At 40.5% G+C, this 14,379-nt stretch overlaps 1 protein-coding gene across 3 annotated transcripts in view; it reads right to left on the reverse strand.

Annotated features, from left to right (window-relative positions):
- Positions 1-14,379, reverse strand: part of IGSF11 (immunoglobulin superfamily member 11) — a 141,567-nt gene that overhangs the window by 90,520 nt on the left and 36,668 nt on the right. For 2 of the 3 annotated variants that reach the window (XM_032406605.1, XM_032406603.1), the window contains exon 1: positions 9,869-10,779. The exons of the other annotated variant lie outside the window; for it this stretch is intronic. In XM_032406605.1, the coding sequence (XP_032262496.1) occupies positions 9,869-9,950 (82 nt within the window). In that variant the 5' untranslated portion in view covers positions 9,951-10,779. Of the gene's footprint in view, positions 1-9,868; positions 10,780-14,379 lie in introns of those variants that run through there. 3 annotated transcript variants of the gene reach the window in all.

The following is a 14,379-nucleotide window of genomic DNA, read 5'->3' on the forward strand; positions in this document are numbered from 1 at the left end:
AAAAAATAGTCACTGAATTTTATCAGCCGCTCCAATGCAGCACTGTACAATCTTTTGTTGTTGTTAAAAAAATTTAGGTCACATTTGTTTGCATGTTATCTTCTCAAAAGCAGGCATCATGCTTTTGAGGGTAACATGACGTGAACATATGTAATATGTGACCACTGATCCAGTAATGCCATGGGTCAAATATTTTTTTCACATATCAATCTCCATTAATAAATGAAGTTGTTCTGCTTAGACCTCCAAGTCAGTCACCTTAATACTTGACTATACTTAATACTATTTTTCTTGTATTTTATTCTAGTATTACTCTGCCCATCTTTATAATGACAATCTGAGAACTACAAGAAGGATTAATAACTGAAAAGGGGAAAATGATACGGGAAACATTTTGAGAAGTACTATTTTCTTGAGGTAGGTGTTTAAAGATACTTGAAAACTTGTTCCAAAAACCAAATCCATTTACCATTTTGTGTGGCATGCCCGGGAAGCAGAGAAACTACCAGAACAACGGCTGGCAAGACTTTGTCACTCTTCAGGCTTCACCTCAAGGATCGCTTCACCCTGTTTACAGATGGCCCATGTTTTATCCTCAGCCTCCATGTAATTCAGTCTCTAATAAAATTATTAATTACCATTCCAGAATACACAACTGCTTGAAGTTCAACAAGATAAAAGAAGGTTTAAAACAAATAAATTTCTTGTATAGGATACGGGGCAAGAAAAAGAAGGGTTAAGAACTGTATCACCTAGACATGAATTTACATGAACCCCCTTTCAAAAAGAAAAATTAATCCTAACCTTGTTTGTTTCCTTAATAAAATCCCCTCTTCTCGCCTTCTTAATATCTTCATTAAAAAGGCCTCTACTAAAACTGACCCCTCAACAGTGTCTTCCACTTGGTGTTCATCTAATCAATAATAATAATAGCCATACTGTACTATTCCACACAGACTAGATTATGCCTCAATAGCAAATCAACTCTGAAACCTCAGCAGCTTTATACAATGTCTATTTTGTGCTCACACAATATCCTCGATGGATCCCAAAGCTCTCTTCCGAACGGTGACTCAGGGACCCAGTCCCATATCACCTTGTGATTCCCTTATCTCAACATGTGGGTCTCCACAACCCACACCCTGTCACCCTCACTAAAGTCTACTGGTTAGAATACATGCATGGCCCCAACCTAACTGCAAAGAAGGCAGGAAAATGCAGCTTTGGTCCGGCTCTAAGAGGAAAATAAAACAGTACTAGGTGAACAAGTGGCACTGTCTCCGTCCAATGAGATGCTTACTCCACACCTAATGAACTATCATGCACCTGGAAGTCTTTACATATACTAACATCTTTAATATCTTCAACCACCATGAAGATAGTTATGACTATCCCATTTTCCAAATGAGGAAATCTAGGTCCAAACAAGTTAAGTAACCTACCCAAGCTAGTAAGTGACCTAGCTGGGATTCAGCAACATGCCCCAGAATACGCTGTGAGATACTGCTTCTCAAATACGCAAGACACAGTGCTAGGCACAGTTAAGGATATTGGTCTTCAAATACCTGTAGGGCTATCACATGAAAGAAGTATTTAGATATATTCTGTAAGTCTTGAGAAGACCAAATAAAAGGTAGTACTGAGAGAAAAAATAAAGTGAAGGAGGGTATTTTTGAGTGCTTATGATAAGCCAGGCATTGGAATAGATCCCTTACATACATCTCCATCCAGGCACTGAAGCACTCCCACAGGTGGGTGTTATTAATCCCCGTTACACAAATGAGAGACACAGACTCAGAGAGATGAAGTAGCCTGGCTAGGATATTAGGCAGAGCCAGGACTGAAACCCACATCAGGCTGACTTCCAAACCTAAGCAATCTACTATATTCAATACAGAGACAGTGAATAGGACTTCATTCTACAAATCACATGGGCAAGGAATATAATTTCATTCTTTTCTAAAAATATTTTATGTATTTATTTTAGAGACAGAGAAAGAACACACGAGCGGGGTAGGAGCAGAGGGACAAGCAGACTCTGTGCTGAGTGCAGTGCCTGATGTGGGGCTCGATCTCAGGACCCTGAGATCATGACCTGAGCTGAAACCAAGAATCGGACACTTAACCAGCTGAGCCACCTAGGCACCCCTAACTCTGTTCTTTCTATTTTTTTCTGTGACTAAACTTCATTTCGTTTGTGACCCCCCCATTTAAAAGTAGGGCAGAAACCTGATCCTTGCATTTCTGCACTGATGTCTCAGGGAGAAGTCCACTCACCTCTAGAACTCATCAAACCCTTTTAAAGTGTTCTTTCAAGCACAATGCCAACACCTACGTTCCCTCAACTCCCTATCTGACTCTCCTTCCTCAACTAGTCTACAAAATCTTTTTTCTTAACTTTTCCAAACTTAGTTTTATAGACACATCAAGACTTTGTAATTTCTGAAATTCAAAAACTAGACCCTTGCCTCTTCTCTACATTCTGCTGAGGTGTCTCTTTCCTCTCCCTGATAACCAGAAAAAAGTATAACTGTCAGAGGGCAACAGGAAATACCAGGAACAGAAAGCACATTGGTTAATGTATCACAATATCACCCTGTTACATAAGGGAGGCCTTTTGATAATTAAATGAGCTTTAGTGCAAGACAGTAAACTTCCCAGTACAAAAATTATTTATGGAAAGGGTGGTTGGTCATGTGGCTAGAGCAATATAGGGATCTAGCTGGTATATTTTGGGGGGCATAGTGATTGGGCCTAGAATATTTTTTACCTTAATGGATAGGAGGAGGGAAGGATGGAGGAAGGGGGAAAAAAAAAACAGTCAAATATAATTTCAAGGAAGCCAGAAAAGAATCACTGATTTTTTATGTATATTCAAATGGAAGAGGATAGGAAGGGACAGATTACCATAAAGCTCAATATTGACATGAGAATATTTAAGTAAAATATGTATAGACCACAAAGGAACAGAATGAGACTATCCAAGAATGTGGTTCCTAAGAGCCTCTGAAGTAAGATGAAGTCTGTCCTCCTTGCTGAGAAAATGTAAGGGAATGGTAACAGGGAAAGGTGATGATGTGGAAGATTATCTAAAAAAATCCTGAGCTCCAAGAACTTTATTTGAATACTGTCACTCAGTAACACCTTGATTCTGATCTAAAACTGCAGAGCCTCCAGGAGAGAGAGAGCAGCAAGTGAAAAGACAAAAAGCCATTGCAGCTGAGACATTTACACTTATCCCTCTTATAGCCCAGGGAATACACCCAGATTTTTCTAATAATTTTCTCTAAACTTTCGTCTGAGAGCTAATGATAAAATAACAATAATAATATTAATAATAATAATAAATTACTTTGAAGCACTCCCAGAGGCATCAGAAGATATGCTGAGCTGCATTAAAATGCAGCTTGAAGTTATGTAAAGTACCACATTAAAGTGTAAGACCCTTCAAAGTCCAAACTTACTTAATTTCAAAGCAGTATTTCAAACGAAAAGGCACTATGGGAATTTAGAGAGAAAAGGGAGATAACAATATTCTATCTCTATTTAGGAGAGAATTGAAATCGAAGGGGGGTGGGAGATCTACCAGACATTTTTAATGACAGCTTCATTTGTGTTATATTATAAATGTCTGTCCCTCTGTCACAATGCAAGGACAAAAGGACTATTTTACTTTTTGTTTCCTACATTACTATTATCAATTAAGATTAATGTGAAAACCTACATTTCTGGCTCTGACCTCCTTTAAACCCTAGACCCATATATTGAATTGCTTGATTTTCTTCCCCTTGGTCACATTCCTCAAGCAGAACAAATTCAATTTGTCCAAAACTGGATTTATCATCTTTTCCCAAAACTAGATCTTCTTCCTTTATTCTCCATTCCAATGCATCCAAGACAAGAACCTAGAGGATCACCCAGGACATTTTTGTCATCCTACAGGACAAAGGAATTTTACCTCCTAAATTGCTCTCAGTTGGTGGCCTCCTCTTTATCCTTTCTGCCATTTGCTCCTTCTGTTCTGGACTTCATCACCTGTCCTCTGAACCCCCTGCACCAGCCTCTCAGCACATCTACCCCTGACTCATCTTGTCTCCCGCGGATACACCCTGTGCACTGCCACCAGAAGACACTTTGAAAATGAAGATGTGCTTATGTTCCACCCTAGATTAGAGCCTGGGGATGAATGGACCTCACTCTCCACTAAGGGATAAACCAAGTCTCTCAGCAGGACGCAAAGTCCTCCCATGAGCTGCCCGTTCCACCACCAGCAAACTGCTACAGCTAAGCGAACCTGAAAACCCAGTTGCACTCCCTGTGCCACTTGACAACGTTTTTGCCTTTCTCCCCGCAGTCCTCTCTGCCCGGAACGTCCTTCCCCTTCAAGAAGCCACAGTTCAAAAATCCATTCCCTCAGGAGCCCCTCCCTCTCTCCCAACCCTCCTCCTCCTCTTGCTTCCTCCCCGTGTGTGCACAGCAAAGCGGCTGTCCCTCCTCGGCACCTACCACACCCTCCGGAATGCCTGCCTGCGTGCCTATGCTACCCATTAGACTACCAGTAGCTCAAGGAAGTTGTATTCACCTCCATTCACAGTGGAGAAGAAATACACAAGAAATGGTCTCTGAACTAAATTTTTTTTCATTAAGTGACTCAATTTCTACTTGATGCTATTTGTAACATTTTCTCCCAGTTTCCAATAGTGCAAGTGAGAGATTTAGAGTAAGGAATATTTTGTATGCTCAATTTACCAGGAATGGAAAGGAGACTTGACTAAAGTCTTCCCCAGGTCAGCAGTACACCACGCCAGGCATACACTTTCACATGATATTTAATGTTTAAAACTGCCATGTAAGCTGAGTAGAGGCAGTATCCTGTTTGTACAGAGAAGAGAGGGTAATCAAGTCTCCCAAGTTGACACAGCTCAAAAATAGAGGGTTCAATACTGAAATACAGGTTTGATGTCAACTCAATAGTGCTCCTCCCATAAGAGAGAGAACAGAGGAAGTCAATGGAAAGAAAAGAAATACAAAAAGTGAAAAAAGAGGAAATTTCCTAAGTTCTCCTCCAGTCTCACAGTTTTCTCTTTTTTTGCACATTTCTCAGCAGAGTAAGTGATTCTGGGTAATGGGGTCATTCTAAGACCGTGGCTGCTACTTAGAACACCGGGTTAAGGAACGTTAAGGTCAGCGGTTCAATAAACTTAAGCATTAATTAGTTTCGTTCCACTAGATATCCATCCACTAAACTTCTAACTCTTGTGAACCTCACAAACACACGGACTAGGAAAATGTGTAGAGGCTCAGATTTAATCCACTGCCATCATTACAAATACAACTAAAAGTACTAACCTTCCTAATGATGCCTGCACGTTGGTACATGAAAGCTACTAACAGAGGCGCAAGGCTTAGCTCCACAAACAGAATGCACAATGGGATGCCTAACAAGAAAAGCTAAATGTGAGGGTTATTTCATATTTCATATACATTCCAGAGGGTGAGGATTTCCCTCCTTCAGCAAATGGGTGAGGAGGAGATGCCTCTCACACTGTACCCACCCACACATACCCTAGGTTGGGGTTCTGGGGCAGGCTGTGGGTACTGAGGAGTATGAGCTCAACGTGTAAGTTCTGGCTCCAAGCAAAGACTAGAACAAATCTAATGCCCCCACTTCTGCCAAGACCTGCCTGGTAGCGTAGTGTCATAAAATATGCTTGGCCTACTCAGCAGAGGTAACGCAGCCCCAGGAAAGATTGCAACTGCTACTAAACAATATTTGTAGCTCACCACTGGGGGAAATAAAAGAGCTACAATCCAGGGACACCAGGCAGAGATCCCAACAACAAGAGCCTTGAAAAAGACAAGGAAGAAAAAATGTAACAGCAACTCACTGGGCATGTGACTTGAGACTCTTGGCAGGCTGCCCTGCTGGGCTGGACGGAATGTGGGCAGAGAATTCACATCTTTCTCCCCACTGCCAGAGGCCAAGAAGGCCCAGACACAGGAATATCAAGTCAGACCCTTCATCAAGCTAATAATCAATGAGAACTTCCTGAGGAGAACAATGAATGAATAACCACATCTCTCATCTGTTTCACACATGCATGTGACTGATCCCCATTACTCTAATGGCTTTATGACTTTAACAACTTCAAACAGTCCTGTAATATATTAATTAGGTATCAAATATGCAACCAATGCAAGGTTTCTCACCTGGTAGGCAGATTGCTAAACAAAGCTCTGAAGCAAAAACAAAGGACAGAGTTCAGCTTAACATGTCACCCAACATTAATAGGGCAGGAATTGAGACACTGGGCCAAGAGCAGCTAAAACAAAGATGAATAAGATGTCTTGGAGGAGGCTACAGTATCCTGGGGGGAGGGGGGAGGGAGGGAGCAAAGAGAATGTCAATATAAGAAGGCACTGTATATATATGATAGTATACGAAGGTCACCAGTCAGAGCTAAAAGACTAAAAGCAAAGCAAGCAAACATCGACCCCCATAAGGACCAAAGGAAAGAATTAAAAAAAAAAAAAAAAACCCTAGAAATAATCTAATCTGGATTTTCAAAGGAGGACCCAAGTTATAAAAGGAGTGTAACTTGTCCAGAGTCATGTGGTCAGTAGCAAAGCCTGGGCTGGAACTCAGGTTTCCAATTCTTTCCACCACAGGAGAAAACTGAGGGGGGGTGGGGAGGGGGTGGCGAGGGGGGCAGGTTCCAGGCTTCTGAAACTGGATGAATACAACTTCAAAAGAGCAGATTCTAAAGACAACTTGACTAATGAACTGTGAATAAGAATGAAGGGAGGGACATGAGGGCTGGATCTCCTCAAGGAGGGGAGACCTGGAGGACAGAAAGGCTGACATGCGCTATGTCAATAAAACCAGAAAAGTTAAAAGCATTTCATTTGTAACTGGCAGTAAACATTCTCCTCAAAGCAGCTATTTGCTAAAAGGTTGCTTCAGTGGTGTTACTAGTTTACTCTCCCCTACTGCAGAGAGCTATTTTATCACTTGTGCTAAAGCTGTAGGGATGTTTTGCATGCAAAATTTCCTAGAGACTGCTGAAATTAAGGCATATCACAACACAACTGCATCTACTTCAGAGTGTGCAAGCCCCTTCCCCAGCGGAACTTCTCCGTGACATCATGAAATTCAAAGTAATACCCACATAAACTAATATAAAGCTCTACCCAAGTTGCGAAATGCAAACCAGTTGTGACTATAAGGTAAGGAGATCAATGCTACACTTAATTCATTCAACAAAATTTACCAATTAACTCTGTGTCATGCACTACTTTAAGACCTGTTTTAGGGGGGTTAGAAGACAAAGGATGAGAAGCCACATAAAGGAAAACACAAGATAATTAAGATAAATAAGACCTAGCCCCTGCCTAGTGAGAAAAGTAAATACTATACATCAAAAACTATAAAACTGTTTGATAAATGTTGTAAAGCAATGCTACTCAAAATGCCAACCCATGAATTGTTTGTTGTTGGTCTACAAGAAGACAGCAAATTCAGAAATTGAAAGTAAACATTTAGAAATTTTATAGCAATTTAACAGTAATTTTAGGTCTGTTGAATCTATTAATCTAAAAATGAGGCTTCTGTTTTGTATGTCTTTTTTACATTTCATTTTTCTATTACTTTATTTGTATTACTTTTTTTTTTTTTTTTTTACAAAATATCAGTCCACAAATAGTTTGAGAAGCAATGCAATAAAGTGATGTAATACAAGTACTACATACTATACCAAGATGAAGAGAAATAACCTAAGAGATTTAAGAGCGGCTCCAGAGAGGAGATAACCTTTAGACTGCAAAGGATAAGTGGGGGTTAACCAGAGATAGTGAGAAGTGAAAGGCACCCCAGGCAAAGGAAGAGCATCTGCAAAAGCCTGGGGGTCATAAAAGTGGATGGCATGTTTGAGGCACAGTAATAAACAGTAAAAGTGCAGGAAGTCAAGCCACAAAGAGACTACAAGAGACTTGTATGACTTTACAGGTTAGGCTTTGGGCCTTTTACATAAAACACAAGAGGGAACCACTGAACATTGTTATTATCCAGAGAAGGATGTGTTTATATTTTCATTCAAGTTATTCTGGTCTCAGATTTGAAGGAAGAGAGAACAGAAGAAAGGGCAGAGAAGTTATGAACATACTGGGATAATCTAAGTGGGAATTGAAGAGAACCTGCATTATGTCAAGGGGAACAGGCAAGAAAGAATGGCTTAGAGAAATGTTTCAAAGGCAGGAATGTATAATATTCCTTACTTACCAATATGTATCAGAATCTGCAATTAGACAGTTGTTCACTTAATTCATAGATGGTCTGATTATACAAGGGGGAGATCAGTAAGCACGAGGATGATGAGCAGGTCACTGAGAGGAGAAAGATGAGGATGAAATGGTAAATTCTAGAAGGAAAATGTTGAAGTTCAGTAAATACAAGTATGATGAGTGTGCTGCTGAGAGACAGGGAAGGTATCTGGGGAAAAATGTGAAATTCTAGAATGATACTGGGCCTTGATAACATGTGTACACACACACACACACACACACTATACATACAAAGAGAGAAGAAGAAAAGAGTTATAGCCAACACATTTATTTTGCACATTCTATGTATAAAGCAGTATTTTAAACACCATGAGAGATAAAAAGGGGAATAAGCATAATCCTTTCACTACTAGCCCCAGGGCAACCCTAGGGTCTCCTGAAACCCCCTAGTTAGTTCTGGACCACAGCAGACCTGAGGTACTTACTCCAATAAGTATCAAACCAAGACTCATTTTCAATCCAGAGAATTCTATGGGTTCAGGGAATCTCTAAAGGGGAGGGGGGGTGTAAGTGCATGCGTGTGTGGGCAGGGTAGGAGGGTTTCTTGGCTAGAAGAAATTATGCCCTGAAATAACCCTAGGGAAAATCTGTCCCTCAAATGAAAACTGTTGAATCAAACCAGCTCCTCTGGAGCTCCCAATCTTCAGGGAAGGTGTAGCCCTCCCAAACCCAGTGTAAACTCCACAGAGATCTAGAGATAAGTTTCTCCTTAGAATAGCTTCTTCTCACAGTTTAGTGAGTCCCTAAAACTCAGTGACTCTTGAGAGAAAGCAACAGTGGTGGAGAACACAGGGCAAGCATCTACCATTTTTCACAGAATATTTGGGGAAAAAGTAAGCCTGTTGTTAGATGTAGTCAGAAATAAATCAAATATTGTTCTATTGTGGATATATATATCCCTGTGAGCCACAGCCAACACACATGGGGAATACCACTTATCTTTCACTGTGGCCATGGGACAGCTCAGTATCCATGTATGGTGGTCTGATTGTTTTATCAGGCTCTCATAATAAGTGCCTGCTGTGTTTCAGGGCACATGATTTTCCCAAAGGATATAATGGACTTAGTTTTATAACAACTTCTACTTCATTCTGGTCATAAACTAGGACAAATAACACCCTGTGCATCTTTAGAGCTGTATCTGTACAAGTGAAATTCAGCAATTAACCTGTGAATTTAATCTAATTATTCAACAAGTATACAAGATTAAATATTAAACAGTTTAATTTACCTAAAGAGTAATAAGCTTTTAATCTAAGATCAACTGCCACTTCATTTTCTTTTATAAAACATAATGTTGCCCATGTCTTTGTAAAATGACACTGGATATAAGACAAATGTTTACATGCAAGAGAACATAAAACTATCTCCCAAGAGCATTAATTGCCATTTTGTTATCAGAAATGAACAAATTCTCAATCAGTGCCTACCCATCTGCAAGACACGACTGGGAATCAACAGAAAACAAAAAGATCTAATTATCCACAAGGTCTGGAAAAGACAGAGAACAGAATCACTTAATACCAACAGTGTATGGAGGTAAGCAGAGGAGAAGCTCTCCTTTCAAAGTCTCCAGGATCCTCGGCAAGCCCCGTACAATGCACCAGCATGGAAAGTGATGAATAAGCTTCATTGAGAATAGTGACTACGTCACGGCAGGCTGAACATTCAGTCCACAAACAGAAGGCTTCTTGTATTTGCTCAAATCAACATAGGAAAGTTTTAGCAGAAAGACTGTGATATTCAAATGGAAATCAGTACTTTCCAGCAAGAATGGACAATTAGCAATTCCTTAAACTGACACTAAGAGGAAGAGCAGGGAAATGTACCAAAAACAATCACAAACAACTTATATTCCCAAATGTGAAATAAATAAGAAAGATTACGACAGTTAGCATTTTGAAAAATGCACACAGGAAACCTAAGCCTGGATGTTAAAGGTCTCCCAATTATCAAACCACTGGTAAGCTTCACTCAAATACTCCTCTTTTGTAAACTGCTTATTACAGGCAAGTTTAAACCCTCATCTAAGATTCCAGGACATAGTTAATTTAAATGGTGTTCCGTGAACATTAAGTAAAAAAGTGCAAAGGCTATCCGTACCTTTGAAAAGCCTTTACTCACCAGATTAACAGATTCTAGGAAATATCTTTCCAAGACTGGCAGGCAAATAGTTACCATCCTTGCCCCCGTTTGCAAGCACACATGCAATTTTGGCCTATTTGACCTATGGATCTGGCACTGTGAGTCTGATCCGGGGGTATAATGAGTCCAAAGTTTCCCAAATAAGTTATGATGGTTTCACGGCCACCTTGGGATTGAAGAAAAATATTCAAGGGAAAAAGACAGGCTTAAAAAATTGCACCAGTGTTAATCAATGGTTTCTTAAATATGATAGCAAAAGCACAAACAACAAAAGAAAAAAACTGATAAATTAAACTTGGTCAAAATTAAAAATTTTATGCTTCAAACTATACCATCAAGAAAGTGAAAAGGCAACCAACAGAATGAGAGAAAATATCTGTATATCATATGTCTGTGAAGGACACAGATCTTTAAATTTAATAATAAAAACACAACCCAATTAAAAATGGGCAAAGGGTTTGAATAAGACATTTCTCCAAAGAAAACACACAAATGGCCAATAACCATATGAAAAGATGTTTAGCATTATTAGTTATTAGGAAAATGCAAATCCACAAGGAGGTATCACTTCAAACCCACTAAAATGGCTACAATAAAAAGACAACAGCAAGTGTTGGTAAGAATGTAGAGAAACTGAAACCCTCATTCTCTGCTGGAGAGAATGTAAAATGGCATGACCACTTTGGAAAATAGTTTGGCAGTTAGAGGGCTACAAGATCCAGCAATTCCACTCTTAGGTATATATCCAAGAAAAATGAAAACAGGTCCACACAGAAACTTGTACAAAAATGTTCATGGCAGTATTCATGATAGCCAAAACATGGAAATGTCCATCAATTGATGAATGGATAAATAGAAATCTGTATATCCATGCATGTAATATTATTCAATTATAAAAAAAGAATGAAGTACTGATACATGCTGAAACTTCATGTTTCGATGAATGATGAACTTCAAAAACATTACGCTAGGTGAAAGAAGCCATTCACGAAAGACCACGTTACATGATTCCATGGGTAAGAGATGTCCAGAACAGGCAACTCTCTAGAGATTGCCCAGCACTATGAAGCGGTGGGAGAGAGTGGAGAGTGACTGCAAATGGATACAAGTTTTCTTTGTAGAGTGATGAAAATGTTCTAAAGTTAGATTATAGTGAAGGATGCACAAATCTGTATCCTGAAAACCATCAAATTACACACTTTAAATTTTTTTTTTTTAAGATTGTATTTATTTGCGAGAGAGAGAATGAGAGACAGAGAGCATGAGAGGGAGGAGCAGACTCCCTGCTGAGCAGGGAGCCTGATGTGGGACTCGATCCCGGGACTCCAGGATCATGACCTGAGCCGGAGGCAGTCGCTTAACCAACTGAGCCACCCAGGCGCCCCAAATTACACACTTTAGATGGGTGAATTTTATGGTATATAAATTATATCTCAATAAAGCTGGTATTTTTTAATTGTGCCAAACTGCAAACCTTTATGCACTCCTAAAAGCTGTCCTTCAAACTACCTGATATCAAATTGGGCAAAGTATATCTGAATAGAGTAATTATACTCGCATCAACCTGTGTTTACAACCTAAGCACGGTCTAGAATTGGACTGGCTCTGGGGGCACCACAGAACCCAGTATATGCATTTTAAACACTGTGAATTTCTATTAATTACCAAAACCTCTTAGCACTTGCTGCCAACTTTGGCTCCATTTATTTCAACGAACAGCGACAGGCCAAGGATTATGTTTAGAATACAAAAACAAAAGGGGCACCTGGGTGGCTCAGTCAGTTGGGCATCTGCCTTTGACTCAGGTCATGATCTCGGGGTTGGGGTCCTGGGATCGAGCCCCGCGGCGTCAGGCTCCCTGCTCAGTGGGGAGTCTGCCTCTCTCTCTCTCCCTCTGTCCATCCCCCCCACTCATGCTCACTCTCTCGCTCTCTCTCAAATAAATATTTTTTTTAAAAAGGAATACAAAGATAAAAGAGTAGGCCTAGCACCCAAGGAGTCATACCCTGTTAAGTCTAAGACCAATATGTATGCACGTGATTCGAGTTTAGGGCTGTGTGTGCAAATTACGGGGATGAGCACAGAGCAGAGAAATAGAGCAGAGAAGGGAGTGATTTCATCTGGAAATGACGCACAAAGCTTTCGCAGGAATGATGACACCTGAGCAGGGCTTCGGAGGCTTGAGTAAATAGGCAGAGAATGGTGTGGGAAAGGGGACAGAGGAAGGAAAGCAAACCACACTGATGGCAATGCAAAGGTGTACATATAACAAAGCAGCTTACAGGAATGAAAGAAATTTGGAAAAACAAAAAAACAAAACAAAACAAAAGAGTGAGACAAGAATGTTAGGTGCTGGTCAGGGTGAAGAGAAATGGTTTCACTGACAAAAGGAAATATACAAGGGATACCTGACTTTCCTAAAGATATTTGAAGCCTAATAATCCCCCAAATGGAACTCTCATCCCTCCACCCCAGACCTGTTCCCCAGTGTCAACTTCCATCATCTCAGTATATGGGACCAGGCTGATGCTGGTGCTTGAGCCAGAAGCCTGGGACTCACCTTTGACATCTGCTGCCTCCAGCCCCCACAATCAGTCCATCACCAGTGCCACTGATTCTAATTCCAAAATGTGTTCCATCCAGCCACCACGTCTTCCTATTACCACTGCCATTACTCTAGCTCATGCCACCAACGTCGCACCTGATTTCCCAACAGCCTCTTCATCAGTCTCCCTGCCACAAGCCCTTGACTCACTCCAATTCATTCTACACACAGGGATCTTTTTAAAGTGTCAAACCCTTTGATAAATCCCAACTGCACTAGAGTCTAAAGATGGGGAACATGCCTTGGGATACTCAGTGCCTCGTACACTGAAAGAATAATCATCTGGGGCGCCTGCATGGCTCCGTCATTAAGCGTCTGCCTTCGGCTCAGGTCATGATCCTGGGATAAAGCCCTGCATCAGGCTCCCTGCTCCACAGGAAGCCTGCTTCTCCCTCTCCCATTCCCCCTGCTTCTGTTCCCTCTCTCACTGTGTCTCTCTGTGTCAAATAAATAAATAAAAATCTTAAAAAAAAAAAGAATACTCATCATCTTGCCCCAACATGAGTACAGGCCTATTGGGTTTGAGCTGTCTAAGGAATATCCAAGTAGTTACCCTGCTGGCAACTGGCAATATGGGCCTGGATCCCAAATAACATTTGGCTTCACTCTTTCAAGACTAACATAAGCAGAATTACCTATGGTAAACAGGACTAAGACTATTTTAGATAATCATGAACTAAGTTAATAAAGCTTGAAGCAGGCTCAACTTCTTAGAAAAGATTAAAGTGTCTCTCTAATCTGAAATTCTGCCGTTCTGGGTCAGGTCTAGGTTAGCATTTCAAGGACAACAGTAACCACGGATCTAGCACTAGATTTGCGGTGGGATCTTTACAAGGGGCAATTTGGTAGCAAACCCTATGATGTGGCCACTTCCTTCAAACTATTTTCACAATACCTCTGCCCCTCTGTTCCCTGATATCCTCACCAATTTTCAAATGACTTCTCTATTAGTTCATTATAAATTGCTCCCGACTCTCAGACACTACATCTGGGGTGGTCCCCGGAAGTACATATTCTGACAAATACACCAGGCAGTTTCTGTCTGGGGATGCCACTACGTTTATAGCTTAGGGAACAGACACAAAGGTTATCTTCCTTCCTCTCTCCTACTGACCCTAGAGAGCTACCTTAGGATGTGGGTGCTGTAAGGATTTTCAGACAAGAATTAAATGATAATTTATTGTGGGCTTCCCATGGTACTGTGTAAAGTATTTAATATGAAGTACTGTACGTGAGAAATAAATGCAAAGAGCTTCCAGAGAGTTTCTAATAAGTAACAATTACTTTTC

This window comes from Phoca vitulina, unplaced genomic scaffold (genome assembly GCF_004348235.1).
Source record: "Phoca vitulina isolate PV1807 unplaced genomic scaffold, GSC_HSeal_1.0 scaffold8, whole genome shotgun sequence".
Lineage (NCBI taxonomy): Eukaryota > Metazoa > Chordata > Mammalia > Carnivora > Phocidae > Phoca > Phoca vitulina.